We start from the raw sequence: 20,430 nt of genomic DNA, 5'->3' as shown, positions 1-20,430 counted from the left end.
CTTATGAAATATAATGACAGACTGTTTTTTGAACTTTTCCCAATTTCTTGTTCAAATTTATGGAACAATAACAACTTGTTTCTAATGCCAAATGGACCTCACGGTACCAACAATTGACAAATGGATTCAACTCAAATGGCGAAAGGTTATATCTTCTTTCTTTGGAGAGTGAAAAGTCCAAACTGCTTGAGAAGGACAAAAGATTCCTCACGGATCTCAAATACATGAGAATCTCAAATCTATGATAGCTGAATTCTATACTTGTATACTATAGATTTTAGCATCTACCCAAACGTGGATTTTAGGGGGGGGGTTCAGATTTTAAAACCATGGATCTCAAATTTGCATTAATCAAACCCAAACTAAATGTTTGGATAGATCTGGATGGTACTTCTTTTGTTCATTTTTAAGCTCCCTTTAAATCGCTATTACATTATTGAGGAAACTGGCTGCCTACCAGCCCCTGCCTTGCCGTTGCACCAACATGAAGTAATTAACATGCAACATCCACAACTTTCTTTTTATTTAATATTCTAATTTCTTATCACCTCATTCTTCGTTCGAATTGCACTCGACAAAATTGTTTACAAAATGGAATTATGAATTTTCCATATCATCGATGATATTATAGCACACCCTAGAAACAAGTACTCCAAGCAGTGTCACTAAGAAAGGTGGGGAGGAAGACGTGGCCTCAAAAGGACTCTAAGTGGAGTTGCTTTGGGCAGGGCTAGGCCATGTCCCTCGGTCATGTCAACTGGCTCATCCATAGGCGTAAACCATTCAAAGCCCTGCAACAAGCGTGCCAAAGTTAAGTGAAGAACTTGCATGGCCATCCGCCATCCAACACAGAACCTCCTTCCCGACCCAAATGGCAAGAACGCAAAGTCCTGACCACCAAAGCTGGTCATCTCATTGCTGCTGCTCAAGAACCTTTCTGGCTTGAACTCTTCTGGGTCCGTCCACAATGTCGGGTCACGATGAATCTTCCACGCGTTAACAAACAGTGTTGAGCCAACCGGCACATCGAACCCACCAAGTTGAATGGGTTCCATTGACTCATGTGGAAGCAAAAGTGGTGTCGCTGGGTATAGGCGCATTGACTCTTTGACTATGGCCTGCAAGTAAGGCAAGTTGTTGATGTCTGATTCGTCCACTTGTCGGTCTTTGCCCACATGGTAGTCCAACTCATCTTGGGCTTTCTTTAAGATATGTGGGTTGTTTAGCAAGAGAGAGAGAGCCCACTCAAGTGTGATTGCTGTGGCCTCTGTCCCAGCGACTACCAAAACCTGGAATAATTCAGGACAATGGAGATTGGTGGTAAGTAGATCTGGAGATTGGTGGTAAGTTGATCTGTTCCCTTTACTGACGCTAGAAAATTGAAGGTGTCAAAAGCAAACATCAGTAAAGAGTTGGTACAGGGCCATTTCTTTTATTTTTTATCGAAAGAATTATTTAAATATATCTAGACCAAAGAACATTAAGTGAAACCATTTGAACTAAATGTGTGTTTGGTAACATGAGATCCCAGATCCTGGGCTGATCTAATGTCCCTTTTATATAAGACCAACAAACACTAGATTTTTCCATTATGTGAAAAAGAAGAATTGAGATCCTTAGTTTATATCCAAAACCATGTCTCAGAGGGGTGTGACCTAAAGTATGTGGACTTTCACATATATGAAACGCCCCTTAAATATAAAATACAAGAACATACCTCACTTAAAATTGAAAGAGGGTCTGATATTAAATTCATAGGTCTCAAATCATGAGGATCCATCGATCTCAAATGTTGAAAATTTAAAATTAGAGAGAACCAAACGTCTATGGTTGTCTTTTGATAGCATCTGATCTAAGTTTTGAGGCTGCATAAAAAGGTGTGTTTTGGGATTTCAATAGCATAAATTTAATTCATACTACATGTTAACAATCATGAATTTAGAATCCTAGGGATATAAGATCACAAAGGATCTCAAATCCATGGTGCAATAAAGACAACCTATATTTTTTCACTTTATTTATGGACCACATATAAGGTAGTGGACCAAAGGTTAATTCGATCGGTTTTGGTTTCAAAAGAAAATGAAAATCCATGTCTAAGTGTGATTCCTGACACGGCTAGAACGGATCCTTGAAGTTATACTCGGGGACGCTTGGGTCCAACCCAAACTTGATATGTTGATGAGGTTCAAAAAAGTTGGTCGGTTTGTAAACTCCTCAAGTTGTTTACTTAAAAGATTAACATGGAGATGGAAGAAAGACGTGAAAGAATATCACAAATTTTTTAAAATATGATAAAAATTTGGCAATAATAGAAACTGCAGCTAGCATGCTCATATCGACAAATTACACCAAAGTTTTTTTAATCGCTATAATAGAAAAGGTGCAAAAGATTATTCAGTGCTTGTTAAATATGTAAAAATTCAATTTGTTAATTTAGTAAACTATATCTAGGTTTCAAGCTGCGGCAAGTGTAACTGGTTGGACTGACATATTGGTGAAAATCTGATTGGTATTTTGATTCCTGTAGATGATATTTCTATGGGCGAGAAGTGACACCAAGTTGAAGATTCACTGTCTTTATGACAGGTAGCAGGTCTATGCTAGCCACAAAATTTTTATTTATTTTAACACAGATGGCTTTCAATTGGCAGTGCTCCATAGCAAAAAACTTTTGGCTCCACCCCTGAGGCTAGGAAACAACCTTGGACCTTGAAGGCATTGGAAAGAAAGGAAAGTTTCGGCTTTTTGTGCTAATTGGCAGTAATTTAATTGTATTTAAGCTTAATTTCCTTTCAAATCTTTATAACGTTAACCAAAAAAATCTCATAATTATTTTAAGTATATATAAAAAACAAAGTCATTTAGATATAACCAATCATGCATTAATGTTATTGAAGTAGTAAAAAAAACTAAGACAAATTAACAAAACAACTTACAAACATTGTGTCCTTTTTGAAAAAAAAATAGTTTTTTATTAGCAATGCAAAACCTAAGGGTATTTTTAACAATATGAAACTTAATGTTAGGTGTCTTTTTCTTTTAATTTTTTAAAGTATGTCTCAGAAAATTTTCTAGAAACAAGTTACAAAATCAAAAAAATATCAAACTTGGTAAGGATGATGATAGCTAGATGGAAAGAAATCTGGTTAATTAGTTGGCAAGTGATGACACAAGCATAAATGACAAGAAAATGTTGAAAGTTATAAATTGAAAGGGAAAAATCGGATCTTAAACCACGGTTTTCAAGTCCTAAGAATCTGAAGTCCAAACTGTCAAACACCCGATAAGTATGTTATTTATTTATTTATTTTTTTACTGCCAACGTCTCTCAAGTTTGATGTTAGGAAATTCTCTACAAATGCCGGTTGACAATAGATTAGCGATTTTAGTGGTTTCTGTACTTAAGAGCAAACAGGAGGAAAAGAGGGAGAGGTGTAAACGTACCATAGCCGTGGCTTTAATTATGGCGTCAGTTTGATGACTTTCCGACAAGTGGCCGTCTTCTAATTCTTTAATGAGCACGTCAATCAAGTCTCTCTTCTCGCCGGTGCTACTGGACTCCTGGACTCCTTCCGGCGGTGCTCTGCAGGCTTAGGCAACCTCATCCATCTTCAGGTGAACCCTCTTCATGGCCTTAAGGTGACCACCCACATCTAGCCACCCCAGCAATGGGATCGCATCATGGCCTTAAGGTGACCACCCACATCTAGCCACCCCAGCAATGGGATCGCATCAGAGACGGTGAAGGTACCAAGTAGATTGACAAACTCCTCCAAAGCTTCACTAAACTCTTTTCCTCCACGGTCTAAATCGTACCGTTTTCTGGCGACCATCCTGAGGACGATGTTCAAGGCCAAGCAGTTCTAATGCTGCTTCATCACGACCAGCTCATGGTTGCTGCAACTGCCGTACAGGCGCCGCACAAAGGAGCCCACCTCGTCGACCCGGATGTGCTTGAGCAGCTCGAGTTGCTGGCTTGACAGCAGCTTGATGGCGACGATCTTGCGGAGTTCACGAAAGTAAGGTCCATATGGGCTGAATGCGAACATGGCACGATTATAGCCAAGGCGTTTCCAACCTTCTAGCGGCGGCCGACCGGCGAAGGCTCGGTCATTGACAGTGAAGCACACTCCTTGGCAAGGGCCATGCTGCCCACCACAATGACACACCTCTGTCCCAGTTGGAGACTGAAGAGAGGCCCGTGCTTTTCTGAAAGAGCAGCAAGAGTTCTATAGAGAAGTGTGGTTCCGGTCAGCAGGCCGAGGCGTCCGACTATTGGCCATGAACCGGTGGGTTCCGGGTAGTCGGCATCTTGCTTCTTTTTTCTTCTTTTGCCAAATTTTACAGATGAAGAAAAGGGCAAGCAGAGCTGCTAAACCCTTGCCTACAAGCTTGATGGAATCCAAAGATGTGGTGATGGTATTTGCAGTCTCGGTAGTTGGTAGCTATGTTCATATATATATATATATATATAACACAAAACTCATAGGTCAGGGATAAAAAGAAACAAACCTTTTAATTGTTGATTAAAAAGTTATTTCAAATAAAATATAACCATCCTAATATATTTATAAAAAATATTTTGATATAAAACATGTTTTGAATCAACTTGTAAAAATGTTGATTTTTCTGTTATCAAAAATGTAGACGCTATGATAGCCATTCATTTTTTTCTGGTCATAAAAACCTATTAAAACTTAGAAATGGATCAACTTAATATATATTTCACATCAACATATCTTAAGATCATATTGGTATGGTTATAGTTCAAAAAAACACTTTAAACATCATATTTAAAGGGTTTGGTTCTTGTCCCTAACCTATTTGTTTGGTTTATATCAATATTTTACGTCAATACTGCCCCCATATATTAGAATGGGTTGGTTTGATAATTGGGCTTAGAAATCTTGGCGACCCCACAAGAGATTACCATATGACAACGATGGTGACCTTCTTAGACTTTACTACCAATCGCACTCTTCCATCGTTTGCACTATGACATCTTGGAGACAGATTGAATTGTTAAAACCACATCATTCCTTTGGACCATATAGAGGCCTTTTGACAATACGAATAATGTGTCATTATTTCATGAATCTATGCAGTAGATTCATGGAACACTGAGACAATATTAAATGAATGTGCTTTAATTTTTGCGATAGATTTATGAACCAATAAGGAACTTGTACTATTACCAAATAGCCTTGAAGACATTAAAATATTTAGCACACATTGAAAAGCCAACCACAAAAGAACTAGATGGATCCAGTTGCGAGGACCACCCTAGTGCAAGCAATAAATACGCACCAAAAAAGAAATAGGGACATTTTTGCTATTTTGAAAAAAGAAAACAAACACTTTGAGAAATTTTTATCTTCCACTTTCCATCTTTTATCTTTATAGGATTGTTTCTTTTTATACATAAGGGTACTCTGGTTATTTTTACAGCTCAGCACACAAAAAAAAACCATAAAATATGTGGTGCATATAACCAGCTTTGCAGAAACACTTGCTGGCCGGCAGCCCACCCCTAAAGGGAGAGAGCAAGAAAAACCGGTCCGAGATTATATTGAGAGGTTTATGTTCGGTCTTGCCAAGAGGTGCATGTTGATAGTCTTTTAAGATTACTATTTGATTGCAAATTAGTAAGCTGACTCTATGTATAATTACTAGTGGAACTTCTTATTAATTTTGAAAAAACTGGTAGTTTCGAAAACTTGGCCAAACTTGGAAACACTCATGCTTGTTTGACAACAGTAACAAGTTGTTACTTTCATGAATCTGCCCAAAAGTCAGGGTAGATTTATGAAATATAATGACAGATTGTCTTATGAACTTTCTACAATTTTTTAGTCAAATTCATGGAACAAGAACAACTTGTTTCTAATGCCAAATGGGCCTCAAGGTACCAACAATTGACAAATGGATTCAACTCAAATGACAAAAGGATATATGCAACTTGCATGGAAGACTCGTTTAGTACCTTCCTTCTTTGGGTAATGAAAGTCTAACTGCTTGAGAAGGCCAAAAGAACCCTTAAGGATGTGTTTGATTCCCCACGGATATCAAATCTGTGATTGCTGAATTCTACTGAACTGTGGATTTTATGTTCTAGCCCAACATGGAATCTACACTTTAATGTAAAGTGTGGATTTGAAATTGGATTTTCCGGGGTTGTTCTTAAAATTGCGGATCTCTAATTTGCAGTAATTTGTGGTAATCATACACAACCTAAATGGTTAGATACATCTAGATAGTACTTCTTGTGTCACTTTTAAGCTCCCATTAAATCGCTACAACATTAGTATTTTATCGTGAAAATGTTACCTTTTTTTATTATCTAAATGACTATTTTGTAACTGAATACATTGTAATCTTTTTCAAGAATATTATTTGCATATTGACATGGAATGTCCATTCCATGGGAACTATGCACATAGAAATCACATATGTGACGCTATTGAGTACAAAACTATTATTGGCAATAAAACTTTGTACAGATATTTTAGAATTTTTTACTCATTTCTTAAAAATGGTAAAATAACTTAGGGAACTGGCCACCTTCCTGCCCCTGCCTAGACCATTACACCAAACCCCTTGGGAATAATACTTATTACCTATTCAAACACCCCAACATGAATTAATGAACATGCAACATCCACAATTTTCTTTTTATCTAACATTCCAATTGCTTATCACCTGATTCTTCTTGGTTTCGAATTGCACTGGAAAATTTTGTTCATAAAAATGAAATTATAAATCTGCCATATCATCCGTAATATTATAGCACACACTAGAAACAAGTACCCTAAGCACTGTCACTAATAGAGGTGGGGTGGGAGACGGGGCCTCAAAAGGACTGTAAGCGGAGTTGCTTTGGGCAGGGCTAGGCCATACCCTTCGGTCATGTCAACCGGTTCATCCATGGGCGTAGACCATTCAAAGCCCTGCAGCAAACGTGCCAAAGTTAAGTGAAGAACTAGCATGGCCATCCGCCAGCCAATGCAGAACCTCCTTCCTGACCCAAATGGCAAGAAGGGAAAGTCCTAACCACCAAAGCTGGTCATCTCATTGTTGCTGCTCAAGAACCTCTCTGGCTTGAACTCTTCTGGGTCCGTCCACAATGTCGGGTCGCGATGAATCTTCCACGCGTTAACAAACAGCGTTGAGCAAACTGGCACGTCGAACCCACCAAGTTGAATGGGTTCCATTGACTCGTGTGGGAGCAAAAGCGGTGTCGCTGGGTATAGGCGCATTGACTCTTTGACTATGGCCTGCAAGTAAGGCAAATTGTTGATGTCTGATTCGTCCACTTGTCGGTCTTTGCCCACCTGGCAGTCCAACTCATCTTGGGCTTTCTTTAAGATATGTGGGTTGTTTAGCAAGAGAGAGAGAGCCCACTCAAGTGTGATTGCTGTGGCCTCCGTCCCGGCAACTACCAAAACCTGCAATAATTCAGGACAATGGAGTAAATTGGTGGTAAGTAGATCCATTTCTTTTATTTGTTATCAGAGGAATGATTTAAATATATATAGACCAATGAATATTCAGCGAAGCCATTTGAACTAAATGTGTGTTTGATAGCATGAGATCTCAGATCCTAGGCTGATCTAATGTCCCTTTTATGTAAAACCAACAAACACTATTTTTACCATTATGTGAAAAAGAAGAATTGAGATCCTTAGTTTATATCCAAAAGCATATTTGATGTCCGACAGGAGGGGCATATGGCGTAAAGTATGTGGATATGAGATTCTCAATGATCTGGATCACCTTAAATTTCAGATCCAAGGTTATCAAACGCCTTGCAAATATAAAAAAACAAGAACATGCCCCCTTTAAAATTGATGGAGGGTCAGATATTAAATCCATAGGTCTGAACTCATGAGAATCCTTGGATCTCAAATCTTGAGGATTTAAAATCAAAGGGAAACAAACGTCCTTATGATTGTGTTTGATAGCTTCATATATAAGATTCCAGGCTGCATAAAAAGGTATGTTTTGGGATATTAGCAGCATGGATTTAAAATTCATACTACATGTTAAAAACTATTAATTTAAGATCAGATGTTTTCTTTTTTTTTCTTTTTTCTTTTTTTTGAAGGGAGAGTGTGGCGAGAGAGAGAGGAAAGAGGGGGTATCCGATCTTAAATTCATGGATTTGAGATCCTAGGAATATCATATCATAGAGGGGTCTCAAATCCACTGTGAAATAAACACAACGTATACGTTTGCACTTCTTTTTATGGGCATATATACATATATAAGGTAGAAGATTAAAGGTTACTTCGATCGGTTTTGGTTTCAAAAGAAAAAATGAAAATCCAGGTCTAAATGTGATTCCTGATACGGATAGAACGGATCCTTGAAGTTAAACTTGGTGCGCTTGGGTCCATCCCAAACTTTATCTGCTGATGAGGTTCAAAAAAAGTTGGTTGGTTTGTAAAGTCCTTAAGTGGTTAACTTAAAAAATTTATAATGGAGATAGAGGAAAGATGAATGTGCCATCTCGTCTTACCAAACACGAAAGAATATCGCAAATTTTTGAAAATGTATTGACAGTTTGGCAATAATAGAAACTGCAGCTAACCTGTTCATATCATCAAAATACACCAAACTTTTTTTAATCGACATAATAGAAAAGGTGCAAAAGATTATCCAGTGCTTGTGTAAAAATTCAATCTCTTAAGTCAATAGACAATATTTAGGCTTCAAGTTGGGAAAAGTATAGCTGGTCGCATTGCTAGATTGGTGAGAGTCTGATTGTCAGTTTGATTCCTGCAAAAGCATCCTCAGGCCGTGAAACAACCTTAAACCTTAAAGACAATGGGAAGAGGGGAAAGTATCGGCTTTTCGTCCTAAATTGGCAAGTAAATTAATTGCATTTAGGTTTAATTTCCTTCAAAATCATTATAACGTTGACAAAAAAAAATCTCATAATTCTTTTAAGTATATATATATATATATATATATATATATATATATAATACAAATTAACAAATCAACTTGCAAATTGTGGCCTTTGGGAAAAAAAATTTATTAGTAGTGCAAAACCTAAGGGTATTTTTAACAATATGGAACTTAGGGTTAGGTGTCTTTTTCTTTTAATTATTTTTAAGTATGTCTTAGAAAATTTTCTAAAAACAAGTTACAAAATAAAAATATCAAATTTGGTAAGGATGATGATAGCTCGATGGAAAGAAATCTCGTTAAATAGTTGGCAAGGTGATGGCACAAGCTAAAATGACAAGAAAATGGTGAAAGTTATAAAAAGATAAACTTAAATCACCAAAAGAAACAAACATCAAAATCGGTTAGTAAGAAAAATCCGAAACACTAAAGAAACACGGCGAACAAACTTTTTGGTAATTAACTATTAGAAAAACTTAAGAGGAGGAGTTTGATTACTTCGGGTCTGAAATCCATAAATCTCATATGAACCTGACGTGGTATGTGACAAAAGAATCATGATAAAAACATGGTTCATCAAACTAAGTATCTTAGATGAGACCTAAGATCCATACTTAACATTTATGTTGAAAAATTAAAGGTTAGAGTTAAAATTGAAAGGGAAAAATCGGATCATAAACCCACCGTTTTCAAGTCCTAAGAATCTGAAATCCAAATTAAGTATGTTATGTTTTTTTTTTTTTTTTTACTGTCAAAATCTCTCAAGTTTGTCGTTAGGAAATTCCCTACAAATGGCGGTTGACAATAGCTTAGCGATTGTAGCGCTTTATGTATTTAAGGACAAACAGGAGGAAAAGAGGGAGAGGTGGTTATGGACCATAGCGGTGGCTTTAATAATGGCGCCAGTTTGATGATTTTCCGACAAGTGACCATCTTCTAATTCTTTAATGAGCACGTCAATCAAGTCTTTCTTCTCGCCGGCGCTACGGGATTCCTTCTGACTGTGCTCTGCAAGCCAACCCGAGGCAACTTCATCCATCTTCAGGTGAACCCTCTTCATGGCCTTGAGGTGACCACCCACATCTAGCCACCTCAGCCACGGGATCGCGTCAGAGACAGTGAACGTACCAACTTGATTACCAAACTCATCCAGAGCTTCACTAAACTCTTTTCCTTCACCGTCGAACTCAAAGTACCGTTTTCCGGCGACCATCCTGACGATGATGTTCAAGGCCATGCAGGTCAAATGCTGCTTCATCTCGACCGGCTCATGGTTGCTGCAACTGCCGTACAGGCGCCGCACCAAGAAGCCCACCTCATCGACCCGGATGTGCTTGAGCAACTCGAGTTGCTGGCTTGACAGCAGCTTGGTGGTGACGATCTTGCGGAGTTCACGATAGTAAGGTCCATATGCGCTGAATGCGAACATGGCATGATCGTAGCCAAGGCATTTAAAACCTTCTAGCGGCGGCCGACCGGCGAAGGCTCGGTCATTGACAGTGAAGCACTCCTTGGCGAGGTCCATGCTGCTCACCACAATGGCACGCCTTTGTCCCAGTTGGAGACTGAAGAGAGGCCCGTGCTTTTCTGAAAGAGTAGCGAGAGTTCTGTAGAGAGGTGTGGTTCCGGTCAGCAAGCCAAGGTGTCCGACTATCGGCCAAGAACCATTGGGTTCCGGTAGTCGGCATCTTGCTTCCCTTTTCTTCTTTTGCCAAATTCTACAGATGAAACAAAGGGCAAGCAGAGCTGCTAGACCCTCTGCTACCAGCGTGAGGGACTCCATAAATGTGGGGAAGGGAAGGTATTTTCTCTCTTCCTGCTTAGTAGCTACTTTTGTATTAATGTATATTTATAGAATATGCCATTGAGAGTTCTCTCCCTTGAACAATTTAGCAGTTAAAGGTATAGTTTTCTCGGATTGCTTTTGCATCTAGGGGACGTCTTGTCCCCAAATTTTGTTATATATTTTATGCGATTGAGAGTTCTCTCCCTTGAACAATTTAGCAGTTAAAGGTATAGTTTTCTCGGATTGCTTTTGCATCTAGGGGACGTCTTGTCCCCAAATTTTGTTATATATTTTCCATTTTATCGACTCTCTCTCTCTCTCTACATATATATATATATATCAAACATGTTTGAATAGTCAAACATGGTTGGTAGGTGGATGCTTGAATAGTCAAACATGTTTGGTAGTTGGAGATCTTGTCAGGACGTGTTAGCCGCCTCCTTCTTAGACTTTGCTACTAAAATTCTTTGGTTGTTTGCACCATGTTATTTCAATTGGGAGATTAATGGGATTATTAAAACCAAAAAATCCATGACAGAGACATGTACAGGTATGGACTAGATAGAGATAATTATAAACTTTCCCCAATTTCTTGGTATCATGGAACAATAATAATTTGCTTTTTTTTGCTAAATGGGCCCCAAGATACCAAGAATTGACAAATGACAAAAAGACTATATAGAACTGGCATGGAAGAACCGTCGTAGCCACAAAAGATGCGTTTTTTTAAAGCATTTTTTTAAAAATAGATGTGAAAAAATGTGATAAATAACAAGCCGTTTAGAACTAAAAAAAAAAAGCGTTTTTTAGAAAAAAACATTTAGAACGAAAAAAATGTGTTACTAGTGCGTTTTTTACATGTTTTTTAGCACTTTTTTGGGTTTTTCAGTTTTTTTAATGTCAAACAAATTTTTATTTTTTTATTTTTTTATTTGTTGCAAATTTGTTTATGTTATTAGTTTTTCACTTATTTTATTTTTTCCTATTTTTAGTTTTTTAAAAATTTTAAAAAAATATCGTACACCATATTATACCCAAAAAAAAACCCATCCCGTTTAAAACTTCGTTATTTGTGACTGTGAGATTCTAAGGGTATGTTTGATTCCCACGGATTTCAAATTCAAGAGAATCTCAAATGTGTGATTGCTGAAATTTACAGTTGTATGAAACTGTGGGTTTTAGCTTCTTCCATCAACGTGGGTTTTAATTACACACTTTAATGTAAACAATGTGAATTTGTAAAAAGTGTGGACTTAGAAATCGGATTTTGAAAAAGAAAGGGGGGAGGGTGTTTGGATTTAAAGCCCCGGATCTCAAATTTGCAGTAATCCGCGATAATGAAACACGACCTAAAAGGTTGGATATATCTAGATGGTACTTCTTTTGTTCACTTTTAAGCTCCCTTAACATTTTATCGTGAAAAATGTTATCTTATTTTATTATCTAAATGAATATTTTGTAACTGAATAGCATTGTAATCTTTTTTTCCAGAATAACATTTGTATATTGATATGGAATGTCCATGCCATGGGAACTATGCATACAGAAACCACATACGTGACGGTATTTGAGTACAGAACTATTATTGGTAATAAAAATTTGTACAAATATTTTAGAACTTTTTAATCATTTCTTAAAGATGGTAAAATAAGCAGAAGAAAATTTAGCTAGAATCGTGAAGACCTTTTGTGACAGAAAGAAAAAGAAAGATTAATATAAGATCAATAATACACAACTTTAATTACCATTACTTTAAATTGGAGACCAGAGCGAGCAAGAGCGATAGAGAGATGTGCTCCACACCTAAATGTTTTTCCTTCCTTTAACGTCGACTGCTTTTATCCATTTTACAAGATAAAAAAAATCCAAAGAAATTGCTGAGCTTATTAAGTAAATGCGCCTTCACAGATCTATTTGATTGGTGACACGCATTTTTATTCAAGATCTTAAATATACAACAAGGACAAAAAAAAAAAACTTTTAATCATCTATACCTATGATACCTATGAGTTAAAATTCAATTTCTTTTGTTAACTGCCTCGAAAAAGGGCGTATTGTATCCGGTCAGGTAAAAGTCGGGTCATCAAGTCGATTCCAATGAATGTTATTTTTTTGAACTACAAATGATGGACACATGATACTTTAGTTGACAGGTGTAGAGGAGGGGCTTCGGCCTCCCCATACCCCTGAATTAGAGCTGATTTAAATTGTTCAAAACCGTTTTTCTCATTTTTTTATCATTCCTTTTCAATTATCTCTTTACTCTCTAATATAGTCCTCTCTCATTAATTATATTAAAAAATTAGTGAAGTAATTCCCAATTACATGTAAGGCAGTGAGATGCTTTTTCTTCTAGATCTAAACTATTTCAAAATCAGGCCAAGTTCTAGATCTAAACTATTTAAAAATAAGGCCATTTTTGAAACATATATTCCTGGATATATATCTGCATTTTTAGAATCAACTATGAATTAATAGTTGGACGTTTCTCTTATATGCAAGGCTGGATAAAATTTTCTATTGACGAAAGAAAAATTAAGAGCAGCTTTATTTTTAGTTATTGAAAAATTAGAGTTGCACACATAAGCAATTATGTAACACATCCCATGGGACACATAGAGAAATTGGAAGGTCAAATAACCACAAATATCGTTGTAAGGTTCAGAGAGGTTTCTTTCTTGGGTATTTTCTGGTAAAGTTGTTTCTTTTTTTAGAAAAATCTTGAGGATATTTTTAAAATTAAAATTAAGATGCTATACAATAAATGAGAAACTAATAATAAAAAAAATCTAGTTAAAATGATAAAGTAATAAGGGCTGTATTGAATCTAGAAGGTCCTGTTAAACATGTAAAATAAGAGGAAACAACAGAATGAAACAAAAATTGAAAACAGAAAATAAACGAAAAATAATGACAAATTGATTTTTAACATTTTTTTAAATTATCACGATTTGGCCTTTTCCTTTTATTTCATTTCATTAATAATGTAAAAAAAAAATCGCAATATTTGTGGTTTTGGTGAATATTCAGGGTTATAAATACCGATGTAAAAACTTGGTAGCAAAAGGACCAAACGATAGATTGAGAGCAGTGATCAGGCAGTAATATAGCTAGCAAGTGCAGCATTCTTTCAGAGATGCCAAAACCATTCAGGAAGTGGAGTTCGTCCCGGCGTAGACAACATTGGACAGATGTGGAGACGGTGAAGAACTAAACTAATATGTGAAGGATGTTACATGTGCCCAATGTGGAGACCAATCCTCCGACCTTGGTAAGTGGGAGCAACCAGTTAAGTTGAAAACTCATGTTTTGACAACCGTATACTCTAATGTGTTCAAGCTCAATGGACGGTTCATCTTTTATTTTAACAATTGTTGAACATCTCAATGGTAACATTGACATGAACAAATGCCAAATTTTGCAAATCTACTTGTGCAGTCAGCTAGCCTGCAATTCATGAGGGATCATGAAAAAACAGTTTGCCTTGTCAAAATTGTAATATAAGTCAACTGATCTATAAAACAGTTCATGATCTGTCCCCACTTTCATGTAAAGATCACTCAGAACCACTGATTGTCATCCAATACAGTATAAGCTCCCCAAATTTTCATTGCAAGCCCATAAAATTTTCATGATGCTGGCAACCTATACTTTTTCCTGTTTTGGAATTCTTTGACATATTCAATTCCCCACTGTGTCATCCACCACTATTATTTTTCTCTTGGGGTCCTACATAAGCATTGAGTATCTCATCTATGTAAATTAAGTTTGGCTCTTTTGCATTTAGTTCATATTTTCTCTAGGGTGAATGGTGTCCGATACTCCTCTATCATTGCTCTCACCTTTTTTTAGGACCCGTTTGATGGGCGGGTGAAATTTAACGAGGTAAATTTACCATGATAAATTTTTTCAAAAAAATTCATAGGATGAAATTTCTCCCTCTTCCAATCTGAGGCTCTGTTTGATGGGCGGGTGAAATTTACCGTGGTAAATTTAACCCTGTTTGATGCATAAAAAGAATTTAACGTGGTAAATGTTGTTTTTTTTGTCTTCTCCTCTCCAAATCTCCAAATCTGATTTGGAAAAAAATTAGAAGATGATTTTCCAAAACAATAAAATGTTTTGGGTGTAGTCCCTACCATCCAAAAAACAAATAAGAACAAAATGTTGAGGTGTGTGTTCCACACCGAACCTTACCATTCATTTATATGGAATGAAATACTCATCTTGCTTACTCAAAAGTGATATGTTCGATGCATGTACACTCAATAGCCATGTACATTATCATCGCATCGTATCAGACCATTGCTAAGACTAAACGGGCCGATGTGTGTTCTTCAAAAACATAAGATATGTTTTAGTTTTCTTTATTAGCTTAAACTTTCATTAGTTATTTTTTAAGAAAAATGGGAAATCGGGGCCCATTGGCCCTGATCTTTTGATCTTTCAGCAAGCGAAGGATTCCGATATTGACTACAACACTGTTCCATATCTACAAACCACTTGTAGGAATATTATCGATCTGAAGATTTGTAAGATTGCTGGTGATCTGCATTAGATTGCTGTAAGATTGCTGGTGATCACACTAAATTACAAAGCTTTTCAACTTCTCTTTATGTTTAGATCCGACTATAATGCAGAGCCAATTAATCCTCATGACATCAACTGTTCCTCTTAGTTTTATTTGCCTAATTATCGTGAGAATGAAAGCAGGAAGACGAATTACAAATCCACCAAAGGAAGGAATTGAAGAAAGACAAGAGGAGGAACTGAAGAAATTGGCATTTGCTACTGTGATTGAAAACAATAAAGAATGATTTGAATGCAGCCATTGTCAAAAATGTAAGAACATGAATGGTAAATTTTTTCAGAAAAATTCATAGCATGAAATTTCTCCCTCTTCCAATCTGAGGCTCTGTTTGATGGGCGGGTGAAATTTACCGTGGTAAATTTAACCCTGTTTGATGCATAAAAAGAATTTAACGTGGTAAATGTTGTTTTTTTTGTCTTCTCCTCTCCAAATCTCCAAATCTGATTTGGAAAAAAATTGGAAGATGATTTTCCAAAACAATAAAATGTTTAGGGTGTAGTCCCTAACATCCAAAAAACAAATAAGAACAAAATGTTGAGGTGTGTGTTCCACACCGAACCTTACCATTCATTTATATGGAATGAAATACTCATCTTGCTTACTCAAAAGTGATATGTTCGATGCATGTACACTCAATAGCCATGTACATTATCATCGCATCGTATCAGACCATTGCTAAGACTAAACGGGCCGATGTGTGTTCTTCAAAAACATAAGATATGTTTTAGTTTTCCTTATTAGCTTAAACTTTCTTTAGTTATTTTTTAAGAAAAATGGGAAATCGGGGCCCATTGGCCCTGATCTTTTGATCTTTCAGCAAGCGAAGGATTCCGATATTGACTACAACACTGTTCCATATCTACAAACCACTTGTAGGAATATTATCGATCTGAAGATTTGTAAGATTGCTGGTGATCTGCATTAGATTGCTGTAAGATTGCTGGTGATCACACTAAATTACAAAGCTTTTCAACTTCTCTTTATGTTTAGATCCGACTATAATGCAGAGCCAATTAATCCTCATGACATCAACTGTTCCTCTTAGTTTTATTTGCCTAATTATCGTGAGAATGAAAGCAGGAAGACGAATTACAAATCCACCAAAGGAAGGAATTGAAGAAAGACAAGAGGAGGAACTGAAGAAATTGGCATTTGCTACTGTGATTGAAAACAATAAAGAATGATTTGAATGCAGCCATTGTCAAAAATGTAAGAACATGATATAAGAGAATCATGTTAAGAACAAGATATAAGAGAATCATGCTGATTAATCTCTCCATGCTAAACCTCTGTCCACCAAAGGAAGAAGTTGCTTAGATGCAAATAGGAGCACCAACTGAACAGGTTAAACTGCTACCGGGGAACCATGACCGATTAATAATGCCAAAAGCTCCGGCAGACCATTCCTTCTCCCTTTGCTTCTAAATATATATGCACATCTGATAATCTGGATTAATTGTTGAACCTGATGCAACGCATATGTGAAAAACATGAGTACAAATATTGAAAACTTGAATACAAAGAATGTCGTCAAATCAATTTCTGCTGCAAATGGGTAGCCGAGAAAGGTAATTTGAAACTGCTGCTAATTTCTTCAACTACAAAATTGATGACATTGTTCTTCACATGCATGCACTCATGACAACCTTCTATGAGTATCAAAAGCAACAACAACCCATGGACAACTGTAATGTTGTATTTTCACCTTAATTTAAAGTAGTGTTTCAGGCTCGAGTGACAGCAGAGAGGATGATTGGTGAAGAAGACGAAGTAAATCAGCAGTCTGCATATTAAGTCAAACGAGAAATTTTTTTCCAATTTTGCTTTACCTGGCACATATGCTGATAACAACAAACACTCAGTGCTACTGTCTTCCAGCTTCTAAAAGTTTTGTGTTTTTGAGATGATACAGTGGCTACAAGTTTATATTCTGTTTCTTCTATCAATGATTTTCAGAAAAACACATAGATTTTCTTTATAAAATCAAGATATGAAGTTCTTGAACATTTTCAAATTTTTTACAGCATGATTGAATTTGAACATCAATGAAGGTTGGAGTCCTTCGAACAGATAATAATACCACAAACAGAAATCATTTATTTGACAACTTTTAAAATGATAAAAGGGTTTTACACCTCCTATGTGTAAATACCAGGGCATGTGGCACTGGAAGAACAACATTCTAAGGAGCAGTTAAGTCACTCTCCTTTCAATATCAAAAAGAAAAATCAAGATATCAAACAGTTTTGGTGAATGTGGATGACATGTAAGGCAAAATCCCCTTTGAAATTTCAATGTAAGGTTACAAGCCCAAACGCCCAAATCAGACACCTATGCACCTCAACTACAGGGCAGCAAGTCATACGCCCAAATCGTTCGACTGTGGCAGAAGCGAGAGAGATAGAGAGACTCACCGGGCAGTAACAGAGGGAAGGAGCAGCAACTGTGGCAGAGAGGCGACAGCGCAGAGAGGCAACTGTGGCAGACGGTCTCTGTGGCAGAGGGGAAGGAGCGACAACTTAGGGCATCAGAGAAAGGGGGAAAGGGAAGGCATCAGAGAGAGAAAGGGAGAAAGCGTATCGGCGGTGGAGCGGAGAGGCGACGGTACAGCGGCGACGGCAACTGTGGCAGACAGTCTCTGTGGTAGAGGGGAAGGAGCGACAACTTAGGGCATTAGAGAAAGGGAGGGAATCAAAGAGAGAAAGGAAAAAAGCCTACCGGCGGTGGAGCGGAGACGCGACGGCGCAGCGGCGACAGTGCGACCTGGTTATACTCTGGTGCGACGTGAGAAGGCACGAGGGAAGAGGAGCTGCGGAGGGAGGTTGAGCGGAGTGCCTAACCCGAAACAACTATTTCGAGAGGGTGGAATTTCACCCGCTCGAAAGTCCGAGCTCCGAGCTCAGACTTTCGAGCGGGTGAAATTCCACCTGCTCCCTTTTGGGTTAAACGGGTGGAATTCCACCCTGTTTGATGGGTTTTAATCGGGCGGGTGAAATTTCACCCGCCCGTACAAATTCTCCCTTCCCCACCAACTTTTACCCCCACCAACTTTTACCCGCCCATCAAACGGGCCCTTATAGTCGTTTTGTTTTTCAACCTAACCCTGTCCTTATCCCAAGGAATCAGACCTATTCTAACATCACATCAAACAAAATACTTGACTTGGTCGTCATCCCATTGTTTGTAGTTTGTTATGTTGGGTAGATATTTAATTTTAACAAAAACAAATGGAATATGATTATTTCGTGCACTATTTTAAACTGTTGAATAAAATAGATAAGAAACCTATTTTAAACTGCTAATGCATAAGCAAACTGAAATGTGCATTTAAAGAAAAGCAAAGCCTATCATAAGTCAGTAAAATATATGACTATGAACTATGATATATAACAACTTAGTTCCTTGTACATATGCTACTTAGAATCGAGTTTAGGAATAGCACAAGAATCAAATGATAGGACAAAAGCATATTTTGTTAAGAGAGAGTTTTGAGCACTAACGTTTGAACTAGAGTTACAACATGGCTTGAGCTTGGCTCAAGCTTGACTTTATGTAGTTCAATTGAATTTAACTATCTAAAACCAAAGCTAGAAAAACATAAAGACAAAACCCAGACAGAGAGAGAGAGTCACCTGTAGCTCTTTGAAACCCAAGAAAGGATGTAATGTGCGATTCCCAAACGAGCGTTACAAAAGAGAACCAATGCAATACGGATAATCGTACATCATCTTATGGGAAGCTAAAATCTAAGCATTGCAGCCTCTTAATGCTTCAAGAAATCAAGAGATCGAATGTAAAACCTTCCTACAAAGGATGCTCAAACCCGCAGTCAAGAATTGATCGAAGGAGCTCCGGTTTTATAAGGCAGTCCCCAAATCCTGAATTGCACATTCCAAGTAGCTCCTGTAAAATAGTGAAGACAACAAAAGCATGTTACAAATCGCAGAAGACAACAGATAAACAATGTCTTTGGTGGCAAAGAATGAAATCACTAAAAGCCCCAAATGAAACCTAATCGCACCCCAATCAGAAAGCAGTCGTTCAGTTGCCGAACCATCGGTTGTTCTTACTGAAAACCCCAAGTCTAAAACGCTTCAGGTGAAGGTGCAGAAAGCCCAAATTTCATTCGCCGGAGAGGGAGAGGTCCACTATCCACTGTAAAGAAATCCCCTCAAATCCAAAACGCTTCGGTCGCCACAAAGTTCTCGTTGGAACCCTGGTTTTGCTTCAAACGACTGACTGCCGAGTGAAGGCCGAAGCGAAGCCCCGGGTGCCTCTGATGCTTTTGAGATTTAACTTGCATGTAAAGAATTGATACACTGAGAGTTCGAAACAAGAATTGACAGTCTACCAGCCCTCGCTCCGGCCTTTCTGCCAACCCTTCGAGGATGGTCAGAAGGGGACGACGATCAAGCAGAGGAAGAGGGCAAGAGAGAAGCCATGTTTAAAGGTGTCTCTACCCAAGAGCTGTTCCTGGTTTACCGCAGAACGGGGAGGAAGGAATGCTCTCCCGCCTTTTACACCTGCTGTCCCTGCATCCCATCAGTTCTATCCATTCCGTGTCCGACGTTTGCTTCGGATTCAGAGGAAAGGAACGACGCTACCCATTGCCCCATTCCATCAGCGGGAACTCGATTTCATAAAGTAAACTAAACTATACATGTGATGTCTGCATCTGAAAAATACGATCGATCTATATGAAATCATATTTTTCAACGCATACAAAAGATTTAGAAACTTTTTAAACGGTAATTAATTGGAGTTTTCTTTTATTAAGGAAACTCATATATATGAATGCATAGTCTTCTCAATTTATTTTTTCTAAACAAATAATTCTTGTTCATGTATTTTCAAGTTTCAACCAAGCCTCCTAATGTCTTGTAAAGATATGTCCCATGAAGATGTTCTTCATGAATTTAACCATATAAACTGAAATACATTTGAAAATATAAGTATAAAATATCTTGGAAATTTGATCGGATTTATCAGCCAAGAATGAAAAAAATTGCAAATAGGCGTCAAACAAACAGTTCAATGTCCAATAGGTGCCCAACTTTTGAAACTTATCACAAAGGCCCTGAGCTTTTGCGTCCCACTTTCAAACAACTGGTTCTTCATAAAATATTAAAATAATAAATTA

The 20,430-nt window shown here is 37.4% G+C and overlaps 1 protein-coding gene, 1 long non-coding RNA gene and 1 pseudogene across 2 annotated transcripts; all 3 read right to left on the bottom strand.

Annotated features, from left to right (window-relative positions):
• Window positions 1-665: 665 nt before the first annotated feature.
• On the bottom strand, window positions 666-4,870 carry LOC116245829 (xanthotoxin 5-hydroxylase CYP82C4-like). Its single transcript, XM_031617399.1, is given in 5 exon segments — window positions 666-1,289; window positions 3,708-3,837; window positions 3,892-4,130; window positions 4,133-4,331; window positions 4,854-4,870. Coding segments are annotated over 5 exon segments (1,209 nt in total).
• A 1,954-nt stretch (window positions 4,871-6,824) lies between these two features.
• Window positions 6,825-10,696, bottom strand: LOC116245826 (xanthotoxin 5-hydroxylase CYP82C4-like; annotated as a pseudogene).
• Window positions 10,697-16,424: 5,728 nt separating this feature from the next.
• LOC116249554 (uncharacterized) lies at window positions 16,425-19,939 on the bottom strand. The gene is made up of 4 exons (XR_004171217.2): window positions 19,312-19,939; window positions 18,009-19,193; window positions 17,705-17,928; window positions 16,425-16,755 (listed from the first exon to the last, which is right to left on the bottom strand). It is a non-coding gene; the product is annotated as an uncharacterized LOC116249554 (long non-coding RNA).
• Between the last annotated feature and the right edge of the window lie 491 nt (window positions 19,940-20,430).

The sequence above is a fragment of the Nymphaea colorata genome, chromosome 1 (assembly GCF_008831285.2).
Source record: "Nymphaea colorata isolate Beijing-Zhang1983 chromosome 1, ASM883128v2, whole genome shotgun sequence".
Lineage (NCBI taxonomy): Eukaryota > Viridiplantae > Streptophyta > Magnoliopsida > Nymphaeales > Nymphaeaceae > Nymphaea > Nymphaea colorata.
The sequence above is the reverse complement of the archived record's forward strand: the minus strand, read 5'-3'. Positions and strand labels throughout refer to the sequence as shown.